The 17,613-nt window shown below is 44.6% G+C and overlaps 1 protein-coding gene across 3 annotated transcripts in view; it reads right to left on the minus strand.

Annotated features, from left to right (window-relative positions):
• Window positions 1-2,122: 2,122 nt before the first annotated feature.
• Window positions 2,123-17,613, minus strand: part of LOC127048848 (L-threonine 3-dehydrogenase, mitochondrial-like) — a 30,058-nt gene continuing 14,567 nt past the window's right edge. For all 3 annotated transcript variants that reach the window (XM_050948905.1, XM_050948906.1, XM_050948907.1), the window contains 6 exons: window positions 14,551-14,621; window positions 9,457-9,606; window positions 9,184-9,356; window positions 8,062-8,152; window positions 6,270-6,539; window positions 2,123-6,006 (listed from right to left, as the gene is read on the minus strand). In XM_050948905.1, coding sequence (XP_050804862.1) covers window positions 5,867-6,006; window positions 6,270-6,539; window positions 8,062-8,152; window positions 9,184-9,356; window positions 9,457-9,606; window positions 14,551-14,621 — 895 coding nt within the window. In that variant the 3' untranslated portion in view covers window positions 2,123-5,866. The remainder of the gene's footprint in view (window positions 6,007-6,269; window positions 6,540-8,061; window positions 8,153-9,183; window positions 9,357-9,456; window positions 9,607-14,550; window positions 14,622-17,613) is intronic.

The raw sequence follows: 17,613 nt of genomic DNA on the forward strand, positions 1-17,613 counted from the left end.
AGTATTAAATGAAGAGTTGACATACCAGAGAAATTGTGTAAGCCTGAGAGAATGCCTTTTACTCACCTTTCCAGTATCAGAAAATATTTTATTAATATTTGTGATCAGAGCATGACTATCTTTAGTTGACTCAGATTTGTTTAGCATCTTAAAGCTGAGCTATGAATGCAGATAATATGCATGCAAGAGGGATAGTTTTCTGGACTGCAAATGTCTGCAGCATGGTAGCATTTTGGCAGATAATTTTTTTGGAAGATTTAGTGATCTATGGTAGGAGTAGGTTATTAAATTGGGTCTCTGGTGCATATTTTTTATGTTTTCACTTTATGTCTTTATTTATAACTTTTCAGTATGCCATATTTTGCTGTGTTTACTAGCTTGAGTTAGAAAGGATGATACAATACATGTACTCCAAGGGCAGTGTTAATTTCTTTTTATTTGATTTCATTAAACAAACATCTTAAGCAGTGCACTTTATTAATTATCCCTTGTTTTAATAGTCTCTCCTTCCGTATCTATGAACTTTTTAAAAATATACACATCAAAGCAGGCAATCTATGGCATGCGTGCCAAAGCTGATTTTCAGTGGCACTCTCACTGCCCGGGCTGGCCACCGGTCCAGGGGGGCTCTGCATTTTAATTTAATGTTAAATGAAGCTTCTTAAACATTTTAAAAACCTTATTTACTTTACATACAACAAAAGTTTAGTTATATATTATAGAAAGAGACCTTCTAAAAACATTAACATGTATTACTGGCACGCAAAACCATAAAATTAGAGTGAATAAATGAAGACTTGGCACACCACTTCTGAAAGGTTGCCGACTCCTGATATACAAGATATCTAGGTTTTTTGTTTTTGGCACATATCCACACACTACCTTGATATTGGTGCACATACCAAAATTCAGTCTGCACATGGATAGAAAAAATTAGAAGGAATTAGACTCTATACTGTTATGGTCACCACTTTTACAAGATTACGATTACTTTTGTACAAAGCGTGCCTTGTGAGGTATCAATTGAAAGGTCAGTGTGGTGAGCGTTATCATCCTGATAAAACGTGAATCAACATTGTATGTTTCTACTGTATAACATTGCTGTAACATGTTCCAGATTTAGAAAGGCAGGCCCACACCAGTTTTTCCGAGACAAAGACACACTGGCTCCCCAAGACAAGTATCAAGGAAGTCAAGTGGGCTATCACTTACTTAAGCAGCCATTCTCCAGCAACAGGAAGGTGTGAATAAGAAATTTACATTGCATCACAGGAACATTTCAAACCTCATATCCACAATGGACTCTGTCACCATAACTCAGGAAGGCTGTTTCTAGTACAAAAACAGAGTTATAAAGGAGGAGGAAAATACTTGACTTCACCTCTCCTCCTCTGTGTCTCTGCTTCTGACAACTCCTCTCAAAGAGCTGAACTAAGGGTGTAGTGGTCCCAGCCTGGAAGGGGACCCAGCCTATTAAATTTACAGCAGCATATGGTGACAAAACCATTGCTTTTAAGGCCATTCAGCTTGTTAAGTTAGGTATTAGCTTGCGTGTTATTCTTTTTTTTGTAACCAATCTTGACTTTTTTGCGTTATCACTTGTAATCACTTAAAATCTCTTTCTCTAGTTAATAAACTTATTTTAGTGTATTTGGATTGAAGCACAGGGGAAGCTTCAATTGGGATAAGCAATGCTGGTGCAGATATAATTTTCCTTTGATGAACTGACAGACTTTCTCTGAGCTTGCACTGTTCAGTAGTGTGCTGGACAGTACATGATGCACTTTTCTGAGGGAACAGGCTGGGACTAAAAATTTGCAGGTGTTGCCCTGTATGTAATTCATGAGTGACTGGTCAGAGCGCTCCTGTATTTAACTGGGAGTGACTTTGCATGGTGAAGGCTGTGAGAGCAGGCCAGGTGTGGACGTTCTGACAGCACAGCAGTGTAAAAGGTACCCTAGGCTAGAGAATTAAGGGGATACGGCTGTTCAACCATCCAGATTGTACCCTGGGAATGTTATACAACTATACCGTTAAAAATCCTTTTAACCTTTTATTGAAGACACAGTAAAGGAAAGAAAAACAGTTAAAGCATGTGAAATGTAAATTATTAAATGAGACCTCCATTTTAACAGCATCCCTTCAGCTGAGGAGAGATTTTAAGAAGGAAAACACCCTTGGTTTGACAGTCTCCTAGATAGGATCACAGATGGTAACAACAGTCCTTTGGGAGAAAAGAGAAGTTCATTGAGAGGAGCTGTTGCTGCTGCGAAATCCAGGTGGTGGTTGGGATTCAGCTGGAGCTGGTAGAGGTGGTTATGTCATCTCAGTCTTGGTCAGGACATCTCAGGATTAAGATTGAGAAGGCTTGGGGTTCTAGGAGATAGTAGGGATGCAGCCATAATGGTGAAGCTCACTTCAGTAGCCTCTGTCTGTTCTTCTATATTCTTCCCTCCACTCCAAAGTCTCTCTCTTTAAGGACCCACAAACAGAATGGGGGTGGAATAGCCCATCCCCTCATTATTTTGTCCACCAATTAGGCCTAATGTCTAATATAACCGTTTGGGGCCATTAATTTCCAGTTCTACATCTTCTCTTTCTACTAAGTATGATTTTGATACAACTCAAGGATATTTAATGTGGGTTTTTTTGTTTGAACTAATTTAGTGGCTGTCTGGTTCTTTTGCACATATTTATAATGTTATAACATTCATTGTTGAAAGCAACTTGACCTGATTTCCATCAACATGTATGATAGGTTATTGTAAAATTTTATGGATTTTCATATACTTTTCACAACTGAGCTTACAATTAGGGTAAATTTGCCACCCCAATTATTACAACAGGATATTTTAAAAGTTTGTTTATGTTAAATACAAATTTTAATGAAAATCTTAGAGCTTTTACAAGAAAAATTATACTAGGTTTGGGTTGATTCCGTAATAAAATAGTGGAGTTCTGTCTAAGGTCCAGTAGCAAAGGCCTGAATTCACAAAAGCAGTTATGCATTGTGACCGTCCAATGCCTAATTAAGCACCTAGAAAACCACTGTGATTCACAAAGCCAGAAGTTACACCTTGGACTGCAATTCATAAAAGCTAGCATGCTAGGTGGAGTGCTGCCTAAGATAAATGGGAAATGCTGATGACATGGGTGTGTGCTACGTCCTGCCCCTGTCTTGGTGATAGGTGCCTGTGTCTGGGCTGCAAGGAGGCACATCTCTCTGCTTGGGATTCTCCATTACAAACCCTCTCGGTGTTGGGGCCTATGCCATTTTAGCAGGAAGCAGGGGAGATGGAGCTCATCTGGTTTAGTTTGGAAAAGAGAAAAGACAGAGGGGACATAGCAGTTTTCAGGTATCTAAAAGGGTGTCATAAGGAGGAGGGAGAAAACTTGTTCATCTTAGCTTCTAAGGATAGAACAAGAAGCAATGGGCTTAAACTGCAGCAAGGGAGGTTTAGGCTAGACATTAGGAAAAAGTTCCTAACTGTCAGGGTGGTTAAATACGGGAATAAATTGCCTAGGGAGGTTGTGGAATCTCCATCTCTGGAGATATTTAAGAGTAGGTTAGATAAATGTCTATCAGGGATGGTCTAGACAGTATTTGGTCCTGCCATGAGGGCAGGGGACTGGATTCGATGACCTCTTGAGGTCCCTTCCCAGTTCTAGAATCTATGAATCATTACTCTAACCACTGAGCTAAAAGTTTTCACCTGGGATGTAGGAGACACTCCTCCATCTGATGAGGAGAAGGGATTTGAACTGAGATCTGCCTAACTATTGGGCTATTGGATATTCTGACGAGGGGCGCTCTCAGTCTCTCTTGAAGCTGTTGCACTCTAGATAAACTAGAGTAATTGGAGAGTGAGGGACAGTTTACTGGTTCTCCTACCACTCATCTGAGTGCTCTAATCACCAGGCAACAGAGTCAGTCTCATGCATGCATGCATGCTCTTCCACTCTTCCTGAGTTGTTTGAGCTTACCAGCTCAGGCCACATATGCAACTTAAGTGAGCAAATGCCCACCTTCCCCTGGATTGTGAACTGCTCTGGGGCTTAGGCAGGAGTTGGAGGCAGAAACACAGACATCTAGGGAACTTTTACTGCAAACACTTGGGTGCCAAGTGAGTTTAGGCACCTACAGGATTCAGTGGGGAGTTCTTTGCATTGCATTGATGCCCGACTCCTTTTGTGCGTTCAGGTTTAAGTGGCCTCCAGAAGTCTAGCACTAACTACTGTTAAACTAGGTCAGTTCTCTCTTATGTGTAACAAAGAGCAAGAGGAAAGGAGAGGAGCACAGAGTCACCTATAGTAACACGAAGTTTTCTCCAGTAAAAAAAAAAAAAAAAAAAAAAAAGGTAGACAAAGCCCAAAGAAACATGTGTCCTGCATGAGGAACCTGATTTCTTAGTGTCAGGAAAGACCAAGCTAACAAGCCTCAGAAGTGGGCCTTAACCTTCTGCCCCCATTAAAACTCAAGCATCAGTCCCAGAATCTCCTATGTATGAAACTAAAGAAGTAGGATAGCCCTTACCAACTGTAGCTAGAATTTGGTGGCAAGGTGAGGTCGTACACTCCCCCCACTCTTTATATAGATTATGGGACATCAATCAACTCAGTCCCATTAATTACAAACAAACATTCAACCTTTCACATAACTCAGCAACTAGAGAAAACTTGTACTTTCAAGTATTGGATTCAGATAAAGTAGAAGGCTGCCTTTGGCTCCATTTCTTCAATTTGTGAAATAAAGAAGTGCTGGTACAGTCTCAGCTTCTGGATTCCACTCCTCTGAAGCATACAGATTTATTATACCTACACATAAATAGGATCTACAAATACACACATACATAGTGCACAATCTGAAGTGAACAGAACAGGTATTTTCAAGACTGGCTCAGCTTTACAACTGACTCAAGTCTCAACCTACCTTTAAAAACCTGCTCTCTGTGGCATATGATCACAATGGTGTAGTAAATGGCACTGGAAACAGGCCAAGTATGGTGCTAATTCAAGGTGAACTCATTCCTGGGAATTGCCTACTTTAAACAGGATAGTTATAGATTCAGATATGCAACACAGATTTTAGTGTCCCAAATTCATCTTCACAATGAAACTGAAGTCAACAGAATTTCTACATACACGAAAAAGCTTGTTTTGAAAACACTGTATTTTTAAAAGCATAATGAATTCAAGTCTCGTTTTCCTTTACATGTATGGACATAAAAGTAATGCTACAAACATTCTGAATCTCATCTGTAAACAAATTATAGCTAGCTATAGTGCTATGTAAACCTGCAAAGTTGAGCTATTAACTAAATGGTTTCCTTTTTAAATGAATAACTTTAATGACCATTGCCAAGTTTAAGCGATCAAAAGAGCCATTTTATTTTTAACTGTTGGTGGGAGAAAGAAGGGACAATCCCATTTTCCTACAATCCACAATTAGCTACCGCCACTCAGGAAATGAAAATTAATGTAAAATTTGTCAATTCTTCAGTATGTGTCTAAGCACAAGGCTTTGTAATGTTGCTATGTGTTGTTTTCAGAAGGATACTCAGGTATTGGAATGACTGGATAGATTACCAGCCCTGTAGTAAGAGATATTTTTTCTAGCTTCTTAAATGCTAAAATTCAAGAATCCTATATGTTTCTCATTTAATCATGCTGTAGTTTTGCTAAATAATTTGGTACGGTCTCAAATAACCACACTGAATTCAAACTATAGTACTTCAACCCCAACTCTATTGCAATATATGGAAAGTTTATAATTTACCTGCTATAAGACTTAGAGCACAATGAACTAATTCTGCAGTTTCTCCCTGGTCCTCTGTCGGAGTTTGGAAACCATGTTTTAAAAGGAGTTTCAGTTAATCTGGGCTACCCGGGAGTCAGAGCCAAGGATGTTAAACATTGTGGTCACCAGTTCAGAAAGATCGAAGTCATGTTTCCATCCCCAATCCTGCCGGGCATTGCTGTCATCAAAATTCATCGGCCAACTGTCAGCTATAAGGAAGGGGAAAAAACCCCCAAAGCATGAGATTTATAGCAAAGATCTTCCAACATTTCATAAGCAAGTACCAGAGTAGAGTTTCACACAGTACAGCAACCCTTCCAGATGTCATCAAGATCAAAACAAGCGACTAAGGAGAACACATATAGCAGATGGAGGGGGAAAAAGGGAAATATTGTTTTGTCCCAGCATCTGACTTCACCCAGACAAGTTTGATACAGGATCACTCAAATAGAATGAAAAAGCAGGTACTAACCAATGGCTTGCCTGACAGCATCCACAGTGTAGGTCACCTGGAGCTCAGGAATATGCTTCTTGACCTCTTGCACCAGCTCCTCAGGAGAGAAGCTCATGGCACTGATGTTGTAAGTCCTCATGCTAAGTGAAGCAGCAGGTGCTTCCATGACATCTAGTGTAGCCTTCAGGCAGTCATCAATATACATCATTGGGAGGCGTGTGTCTGATTTTAAGTTGCACTGGAATTTGCCATTCTTTATGGCATCATGGAAAATCTGGACTGCATAGTCTGAAGAAAAAAAAAAGTTTCTTTGCACTCCCCCATCTGTATTCATGTGTTGTCTCTTGTCTTACACTTAGATCATACACTCATTGGGGCAGGGACTGTCTTTGTTGTACTGTGTGTGTACACCAGCATAATGGGGTCCTGGTCTATGACATGGGATACTACATGCTGTGGCAGGGGAAGGCAGACTACAGCCCGCGGGCCGGATTCGGCCTGTCACAGCTTTCAATGCAGCCTGCGGGACTGCCAGCTGTATGGCGCAGCAGGGCTAAAGCAGACAGAGGGCTCCGTGCGCTGCCCTCGCCTGCAGGCACTGCCCTCCGCAGCTCCCTTTGGCTGGGAACAGAGAACCACAGGCAATGGGAGCTTCAGGGATGGTACCCGCAGGCAAGGGCAGTGTGCAGTGGAGCTGCCTGTCCCACCCCGCCCCACCCCACCCCCTGGAGCCACTGCCAGACATGCTGGCCACTTCTGGGAGTGGGGTGGGGCCAGGGCAGGCAGGGAGCTTGCCTTAACCATGCTGTGCACCGCTGCCACCCTGGAGCTGCTTGAGGTAAGCAGCACCAGGCCAGAGCCCGCACCCCAACCCGCTGCCCTAAGCCCCCTCCTGCACCCTGCACCCCTTGCCCTGAGCCCCTTCCTGCACGCCCTCCCACACTCTGCACTCTCTCCTGCACCGCCACCCTCTGCCCCAGCCCTACATTCATAGCCCTGCATACAATTTCCCCATCCAGATGTGGCCCTCGGGCCAAAAAGTTTGCCCAACCCTGTACTGTGGTAATGCAAATAAATTAAATTCTTTTCAGAATTATAGAAATGCAGCCATCTCTGGGGTGCAAGGTGGCAGATGACTGAGGCACAACTTGGTGCATAGTTGTTGAGGTGAGGAAGGAGGACAGATTACCAACTCATGTCACAAGCCACCAAACAGCAACCAGATGGTAATGACTTTGGGTCACTGCTGCATGGATTGGCTTTGAACAGTGAAAGGAATCAGATTTCATTCCTGCTCCGTGGGACTATCCAGCACCCCTCAGATTAATTTCAGCAGAAGTATGATTTGTATTTTCAACAGCATTTCCGGAGTTGTTTAGGTGAAGCAGTGTTTCACTTTACACAACCTTACAGTCCCCTGAAAGTTTCACTTTTCCCCCCCATGAGAATTCTTTTTTGAATAGGCTTAATCAGCAAAAATGCCCTCAAATGAATTTCACTGGACAATATATGCAGGTGCACTCTGAGTTAGACATTGATAGACATATTGTACAAAACATAGAAAGTGCACAATATTTGGTATTAAAATATGATACAACAGATTAATGGCCATCATATATAGGGGTAGTCACAGGCAAGAATTCATTTACATGACTGCATTTCAAAGTGACTGGTTAGTTGTTTCTCAGTAAATGAGGTCACCAGACAATTACACACTGATGTCCCTCTTATCTTTGCTGTGTGGGGCATTCAGCTCGCACACTGCAACGTTCTCACCTATAATACTGAGACATGGAAAAAAGTTTCCTACCAGTTGTTCCCCCACCAGGCTGAGAGTCAGCAGAGATAATTCCAGGATACCTCAGACATCGGAAGTCTAGCCCATACCTGTAGTGGTAGTACTGTTGAAGGAGGATACAAGCAAGGCTTTAGACATAAAACTAGGGGGCTGCATACTTTGTTACTTCTATAGACTAAATGCATTGCATACACCAACGGTTCCATGCATCCTTCCATTCCCCCCTCCCACACACAAGCTCCTTTCCCTATTTCACAGATTCACTACAACCCCTCCATCACTCTTTTAATCATGCCAGTGGCTCTGTGCGCACTCACGTCCCCATTCCCGACAGTGCTGTACCCAATTTCCCGCCCACTCCTCCATGCCATGGACTGTGCTACAATCCATTTCCACAAGCCAAAGGCTTTGTGTGACACCACCGCCTCCCCTAGTCCTGCTTCCTCATGCTGTTGGCACCATACGTCAGAGGTTAAGTGACCTCCATTCCCAAATACCAGAGGCACTGTGTACCCACCACTATTCCTACCCTTCCCCTCCTTTACCACGCCAGGATATGCAACATGTAAATAACAAATATAAATTCAATAAGAACAGTCAGTTATTTTGATTTGATTTAATCCACTCTGATGATCTGTATTCATTCTGATCTCTGGAGTCATTAGAAAATATATTGTAGGAAGACTTTCTGGTACTAATGTGCCATTACTTAGTTCTCCAAGCCATGCCACGCTGGTAACTGAGGCACAGGGAGGTTTAATGATTTTCTTAGGGTTACAGGGTCAGTAGCCGCACTGCATGCATCTGACAAAGTGGGTTTTAGCCCACAAAAACTTATGCCCAAATAAATGTGTTAGTCTCTAAGGTGCCACAAGTACTCCCCATTCTTTTTGCTGATACAGACTAACATGGCTACCACTCTAAAACTCAAGTGTTTGTTAACTTCCAACTTCATGCTAAATCTTCACATGAAATTTATATGATTTTCCCCATCTCAAACCCCTCAGGAAAAGCATCAACAGCTGCCTCACACTACTAAGAAAATAGGTCTGTAGGAAGAGAAGATAGGAAGAGGAAAGCACACTGCAGTGATCCACCTTCCATCAAGACTAACAGTCCATACAAAGTTCTTACTTCTCCCATGAGCTCAGCATGAACCTTGGAGACTCCATAGATTGTTCTGGGTCTCTGAATGCAGAGGTCTGGAGCTGGGTTTCGAGGAGAGGTGGGTCCAAAGGCTCCAATTGTGCTAGGGACAAAGAGTCTCAAACTGTGCTCAGCTGCAATATCTAGAATGTTGTGCAAACCTGAAACAAACAAATGATCAGAATCTAAACAAAATCTCCTCCAACCTCTACGGGGGTCATGAACTTGAAAGGCTAGTCAAACAGTGCTGTAATCACCTACCAGTAATGTTTACCGCTCTGGCCAAAGGAACATTTGCTTCTCCAACAGCACTGAGCAAAGCACTATAATGAAACAGCCAAGTAATTCGATTGTTCACCACTATCTCACGGAGATTCTTGTAGTCCAAGATATCAGAGTAGATAAAAGGACCTAAAGAAGTGAACCAAATAGAAAATTGGATGCTAAGATAGAGACTTTGGGACAAAATTCAGTAAAAAACAAGACGCCCAATGAGTTTGCAGGTTCCTGCCCATGTCTTTATTCAGACATACCTTTCAGTACACTTTATGCAGCAGATTTCTGCCTTCTATAGGCAGCAGCCACTAGAGCGCTCACTCTCCCTCTCTCAAAGATTCTATCACAAAGGCTCTGCAAATTTCTTCACAGCGTGGGTCACATCTTAATCAGGACACTTTCTCATGGACATCTGCTCTTCCATGTGCAATCACATAACATCTTTGTAGCAGCTTCAGCACTTCACAGAAGAGTATTTAACGTATTTTGTCTACATTTAGCACCTGAAGACTAGGAGAGCTAACACTGTGTAATTAGCCATATCTGCAGACCACAGGCCAGTTCAGGACCCTCTGTTCTATCAAATATACTCTACCATCTATTGGCATATACCTACAGTGCAGTGGTCACCAACTGGTCGATTGCAAATGATGGGTCGATCCTAGAGGATCTCCCAGTCCATCGCAATCTCGGCAGCACAGCATGGCAGCTGCTAAGACAGGCTCCCTGTCTATCCCAGCCTCAAACTGTTCTTAGAAGTGGCCCAGGGGGGCATTCCCTTCGCACACTGCTTCTGCCTGCAAGCACTGCCACCCACAGCACCCACTGGCCAGGAACGGGGAACTGTGACCAATGGGAGCTGCGGGGACGATGCTTGCAGAGAGGGGCGGTGCATGGAGCCACGTCCCCCCCCCGGGACACATTGGCCCCTTATGGGAGCAGCATGGGCCAGGGTAGCCAGGGAGCCTGCCAGATGTAAGTGCTGCCCAGCAGGAGGCCGCACCAATCCCCGGCTCCCTCCCGGAGCCAGGACCCCAAACCTCCTCCTGCACTCCAACACACTGCCCCAGCCCAGTGCACCCTCCTGCACCTAAACTCTCTCCCAGAGCTTGTATCTCTCATCCCCTCCTTCATCCCAGCCCCCTGCCCCAGGCTCTTCCTAGAGGCCCCTCCCACACTGTGAACCCCTCGGCCTCAGTCCAGAGCCCACACCCCTTCTCGAATCCCAGCCTCCTACCCCAGCCCAGTGAAAGTGAGTGAGGGTGGGGGCGAGCGAGTGATTGGGGTGGGGTGATGGAATGAGTGGGGCAGGGACATGGGGAAAGGGCGGGGCAGATCCCAGGTTGCCCTTAAATTCAAAAAGTGATTTTGGGCATAAAAAGGTGTAGACCACCACTGTAGTGTGAGATCAGAGACCAGCTTGCATAATATTATTCAAATGCCTGTAGACTCGTTCCTTTTAAATTTATTGTTTACGTCAAAAGGGAAGGAAAGGAGGCTAACCAAGTTCCAAGGCACTAATGCCACTATGTGAATCCATACTGGCAATCTTGTACGGATTTCAGCATATACCACATATAAGAAAGCGATTTCAGTATGGACAAACATGGATTTCATTTCCCAGTTCTTATTCTTTTGGGAAAATTTAAATTGCATCAACACTCAGGGCAGGAGCAAGAGGGTTAAGCCCACTGGGATGAAAGCCAGAGTCAATTAAACTTTAAGATTTATTTTGGTCAGCAAAAATCAGGAGGGAAGAAGAGTGGGAGGAGATATTCAAAAAGTGTGTTAGTGTATCTTGCCCCAAGGGAAAATTTTGCAAAGGAAAAACAATTCGATTTCTAGGAAGATTTCACAGAAATCAGAATGTAGCACCCAGAACTTTCAAGATCAAAGAAATACTTTGAAAAGTGGTTTCTCTGATTAATTTAAGGGGCAGGATCCCCTGGGAGAATAACATGAGGGGGAAAGGAGTCCAGGAGAGCTGGCTATATTTTAAAGAATTCTTTTTGAGGTTGCAGGAACAAACCATCCCGATATGTAGAAAGAATAGTAAATATGGCAGGCGAACACTTTGGCTTAACAGTGAAATCCTTGCCGATCTTAAGCACAAAAAAGAGGCTTACAAAGAAGTGGAAGATTGGACAAATGACCAGGAAGAAGTATAAAAATATTGCTCAGGCATGCAGGAGTGAAATCAGGAAGGCCAAATCACACTTGGAGTTGCAGCTAACAAGGGATGTTAAGAGTAACAAGAAGGGTTTCCTTCAGGTATGTTAGCAACAAGAAGAAAGTCAAGGAAAGTGTGGGCCCCTTACTGAATGAGGGAGGCAATCTAGTGACAGAGGATGTGGAAAAAGCTAACGTACTCAATGCATTTTTTCCCCCTTGTCTTCAAAAACAAGGTCAGTTTCCGGACTATTGCACTGGGCAGCACAGCATGGGGAGGAGGTGACCAGCCCTCTGGGGAGAAAAGTGGTTCAGGACTATTTAGAAAAGCTGGATGAGCACAAGTCCGTGGGGCTGAATGCACTGTATTCGAGGGTGCAAAAGGAGTTGGCAGATGTGATTGCGGAGCCATTGGCCATTATCTTTGAAAATGGATGGCTATCGGGAAAGTTCCTAGATGACTGGAAAAAGGCTAACGTAGTGCCCAAAATGGAAGGAGGAGGATCTGGGGAACTACAGGCCAGTCAGCCTCATCTCAGTCCCTGGAAAAATCATGGAGCAGGCCCTCAAAGAATCAATTCTGAAGCACTTAGAGGAGAGGAGTGATCAGTTCTGCAGAAAAGGACCTCAGGCAGGCCTGCACAACTCATAAAGCGGCGATGGTCACATTACTCCAAAGAAAACAGCTGAGGGCCGAAACACCCCGCCCCAGGGCCACCCAGCCCTGCAGAAACAAACCCTCCTTCCCCAGCACCGCCCCACCAAAACAGCTGTGGGCCAAAAAGGAAGGTTGGTGGTGGGGAGGTGATACTTTATTTTAAATCAACCAGGGGCTCCCAGCTGAAGAGGTGGTTGGGAGCTGTCACGGGCAAATTAAAGGGCCTGGGGCTCCGGTGGCTGAGGGAATCCGGCAGGGCCGGCTCTAGGTTTTTTGCTGCCCCAAACAAAAAACAAAAACAAAAATTTGGCTGCCCCCCCGTCCCAGCCCTGGGCTCCCCCCTGTACCTCCCTGCTGCCCCAGTCCTGGGCTCTCCCCCCACCCTCCCACACCCCCTGCCGCCTCAGCACTGGGCTTCCCCCTTTCCTCCCCACCCCGCTGCTGCCCCAGCCCTAGGCTCCCCCCCACCAGTGCCCCTCACACACACCTCCTGCCACCCCAGCCCTGGGTCACTGGTATCGCGCTCCCAGGGCGAGTCATTCAGCAGGCATTTTGGATGTGCACAAAACACAGATAGGATTGGTTCCCATATGGTTACAGAGCTGCAGTAAAGTGGAACAATTTTCAGCTTGTGTGATTGGAGGATATCTGGACGCATATTATAAGACTGTCCTCCATAAATGAGGAAAAGTTGAGGTGCCTTTATTATTCTCTCTTCCTATGGGGAATTTGTCAATGCAATACCCCGTCTTCCTTTCAAACAAACAAAAAGGCAATGGCTGTTGAAAATAGCAATTCCAGTCCTAATAAGTATTTCTTGCTCAATTTTATCCTACTTTTTCTACAGCAAGTTACAGTGGATCAGTATGTGTGATTTGGGAGAAATGAAGTAACAGCTGCCCAAACTGAGCTTGAGCACTCCTGAATTTTGAGGTGTTCAAATCTGGAAGGCAGGTGCTGGGGGGGAGCTGTGGGCTCCACGGAGGAGCATGGCAGCAACTGTCTGGAGCTGCAGGGAGCCAGACATGCTGGTCTGAGTGGCATGGTAAGGGGGCTGGGGGTTGGAAAAGGGGCAGGGGGTTCTGGGGGGGGCAGTCAAGGGACAGGGAGCAGGGGGGGTTGGATGGGGCAGAGGTTCGGAGGGGCAGTCAGGGGACAGGCAGCAGTTGGATAGGCATGGGAGTCCCAGGGATTTATCAGGGGACAGGTAGGGGGTGGGGTCCTGGGGGGAAGTTGGGGGGGGTCTCAGGAGGAGGCAGTTGGGGACAAGGAGAAAGGAGGCTTAGATAGGGGCTGGGGTCCCAAGGGGCAGGGGTCTCAGGAGGGGACAATCGGGGGACAAGGACCAGTGGTGCTTAGATAGGGGGTGGGGGTCCTGGGGGGCAGTTGGGGCAGTGGGCAATCAGTGGCAGTGGGCCGGGATTCAAAGGGCTCTGGGCTGCCCACAGAGCGCCTTGTGCGGGGGATTTAGAATCCCCCCGTGGGCCGCATGTTGTGTGGGCCTGACCTAGGGGTTACAGTGGACAAGAAACTGCATATGAGTCGACAGCGTGCCCTTGTTGCTAAGAAGGCTAACAGCATATTGGGCTGCATTAGTGGGAGCATTGCCAGCAGATCGAGGAACGTGATCATTTCCCTCTATTTGGCATTGGTGAGGCCTCATCTGGAGTACTGTGTCCAGTTTTGGCCCCCTCACTATAAGAAGGATGTGAAAAAATTGGAGAGTCCAGCAGAGGGCAACAAAAATTACTAGGGGGTTGGAGCACATGACTTATGAGGAGAGGCTGAGGGAACTGGGCTTGTTTAGTCTGCAGAAGAGAAGAATGAGGGGGGGGTTGATAGTTGCTTTCAACTACCTGAAAAAGGGGGGTTCCAAAGAGGATGGCTCTAGACCGTTCTCAGTGGTAGCAGATGACAAGGAGCTATGGTCTCAAGTTGCAGTGGGGGAGGTTTAGATTGTATATTAGGAAAAACTTTTTCACTAGAAGGGTGGTGAAGCACGGAATGGGTTACCTAGGGAGGTGGTGGAATCTCCATCCTTAGAGGTTTTTAAGGCCCTGGCTGGGATGATTTAGTTGAGGATTGGTCCTGCTTTGAGCAGGCGGTTGGACTAGATGACCTCCTGAGATCACTTCCAACCCTGATATTCTGTGATTCTATACATAGTTCAAATGCCTGGCTGTGTCTTGCTGCAGATGAGCAACATCAGAGGCAATATGAAGACTTCTCTATATGCTAATCCAGTCACTTACCATTATAAAAGACATCATCTGGTGGTTTTCTAATGTCAGACAGAATCACGTTGTTTTTTCCGAAACGCTTCCTGAAAAGGAAGGCACATGGTACAATTAGTTTGTACTCTTCAAGATAATGTGCCAGTCACTGTTCTGCTACAGTTGTTTTAATAGGAACTAATCTGGAGATGTCATTTGGGCAGAGTACATTTTATGACTTTGTCCAGTGCAAGCACTGATGTCCATCTATCTTATTAATTCTCAAGGTACGTCTACATTACAGCTGCTGCAGTGGTACAGCTACTGCTCCTGGGGGAAGTATGTACCAAAAAAATTCTGCAATGAAAAACTAAAATTTCTGTGCACAATATTTTAAAATTCTGCAAAATTCTGCATATATTATATGTCAAAAACCACAATATAATCACACCAGTTTCAATTATTTTTGGTCATTTATTTCAAAATACCTGTCAGCAAGTATGTCTGTAACAATACAGACAACAAAAAAGATTCAGGAAATGTTTTTTGACAAATAGATTCCTTACTAGGCATATTAATACAGAACTCTGAGTAATAATTCATTTAAACTACAATACAGAACCGTATTTCCCGCACCCTGCAGAAGCAGTGCAAAGGCTTGCAGGAGTGACGGGTAACAGAGGAGCTGAGGAAGAGGGAAGTAAATTGCTGAGAAGAAGCCTGGCCATGAACTTGGAGGGCTGTTGGGTATGGGTGGAAAAAGTACAGAACAGGTGTTTTGGGGAGGCAGGGAGGGATTTTTAGAGCTCTTCCCCCATGCAAACCATGGCTGACCCCTAGCCTCTCCCATTTAATCAAGTACATCAGCCCTTGTCCCCATACGTTCCTGCATCCCTACGTGTCCTTGCACCCCCGTCTGTGTGTTCCTCCACCCCGACCCAGACACCCACTCCCGCCCATCCCCATATGGCCCTGCACCCCATTCCCCTGTCCCCATGTGTCTGTGCCCCCGCTCAGCCACCCCTGCTCCCCTTCCCATCCCCATGTGTCTCTGTGCCCCCATTCAGCCACTCCCCTGTCCCTATGTGGCCCTGCACCTCCTCCTCTATCACCAATGGCCCTGCGCCTCCCTCCCCATCCCCATGTGTCTGTGCCCTCACTCAGCCACCCTCTGTCCTTGTGTCCCTGCACCCCCTATGCTGTCATGTGGCAATGCACCTCCCTACCCTCTGTGGCACTGAATGTCCACTCCCATTCAGCCCCTGCCCCAGTCTGTCCTCCCCCATTAGCCCTTCTGAGCCCCTATCTGACACCTAGTAGCACCACGCTCACTGCTCCTCATAGTCTGTCTCTTGACCTGGCCAACAGGCTCTCTCTCTTCCCTAGCTGGTTAGGAGCTGCTGCTGTGCTCTATCACCACAGTGCCCTCTGTTGGGCAAAAGACAGAATGGCACCAACATTTCAGCAGAAGCTTTTTTCTGTGCAAAAAAATTAAAAAATTGCATTGTGCATTAATTATGTGCACGCAGTAGTGAAGAATTCCCCAAGGAGTAAGCTACTGGGCTGCAGTTGTGTTGCTGTAGTAGAGTTGGTTCTTATATCAGTAGGAGGGTTTTTCCCCTCCAATCAATATAATTGATCTGCCTCTCCAAAAGGCAGTATCGTAGCTAGGTTGACACATTAGGATAGGTTGGCCTAACTGTGTTGCACAAGGTCCAAAATTTTTCATAGCCCTGAGCAACACATCTAGGTTGATCTAATTTTGAAGTGTAGACCAGGCTTCAGACTTGGTGTCAAAGTTTCTCTCTCCTCAGAAAATTTGCAGATAAAAACTAGGTTTAGTAGCAGTTAAAGGCTGCAGCACCACACACCATCCACCTATGTTAGAAAATGCCGGTAAGATGTTAAAGAACATGTACATTCTTTTGCACATTGTTATTGCCTATGATATTGGGGGAGGCATGGCTCAGTGGTTTGAGCATTGGCCTGCTAAACCCAGGGTTGTGAATTCAATCCTTGAGGCGGTCACTTAGGGACCTGGGGCAAAAAAATCAGTACTTGGTCCTGCTAGTGAAGGCAGGCAGTTGGACTCAATGATCTTTCAAGGTCCCTTCCAGTTCTATGAGATATACCTATCTCCATTTATTTTTTATTATTATACTCTTGATATCATACTCCAACACTCCTTAAGGTTTGCATTTCCATCTCCAACAGATACCAGGAAGCAATATGTAATCCCGCTTTACCAAACTGACATTCTAACACAAAACCTCAATAGTGACCTCATATGCTTTTATATCAATATATCAGCACATCTGACATTCGGGAAGTTACTCTACCTTAACATTGCTGAGGTCATTGCTAAGGTTGTGTGTTAGAGTGCAAGTTTGATAAAGCTGGGATACATATTGCTTTCTGGTATCTGTTGAAGACAGAAGTGAAAGCTGCTCCCCCCCACCAAAACAGCATTCAGACCGCCACACTGTCCTCATCGACTTTGGGGGATTTGTTTTGGTGCTCCCATTATGGCTAAAATGTTCTGTAGACAAATACTACCTCTATGTATAGCTGATATCTAGGAATCAGCACATGAGATCAAGAACGTGGATGATGGACAGCTCCTAGAGTGTTTTAGATTTCTTGTGAAAGCAATACAAAGAAAAAAAGTGAGATAATCCAGTGAAAAAGTGCCAGAAAGGATCATTTTATGCTCTTATTATTCTCTCTGCATCAATTCACTTTACATCAAACTACCATGAAAAATTCAATCATCATCAAAGTTTATATCTTACAGTTTCTTGCCCATTCAATTGTAAAATAAAATCTTAACATTCCATTATCCTTAACTATGATGCAACTATTGCACTATAAGAGATAGTAACTTAAAAGATAAATTTTTCTATCACTGAAATTCTCTTCAAGAAATACCATCAGTTATGGCAAGGTCTAAAAGTTTAGGTGTTTAGTAAGTTGGCGGGTTTTAGAAAACCCAAAGCGGTTCTCTAAAAAAAAAAAAAAAAAAAAAAAAAAAAAAAAAAAAAATACCAACAGAATTGTTGTTCATCAAAAAAGATCATGAAAAGAGATACACAAATTAAACAT

This window comes from Gopherus flavomarginatus, chromosome 4, assembly GCF_025201925.1.
Source record: "Gopherus flavomarginatus isolate rGopFla2 chromosome 4, rGopFla2.mat.asm, whole genome shotgun sequence".
Lineage (NCBI taxonomy): Eukaryota > Metazoa > Chordata > Testudines > Testudinidae > Gopherus > Gopherus flavomarginatus.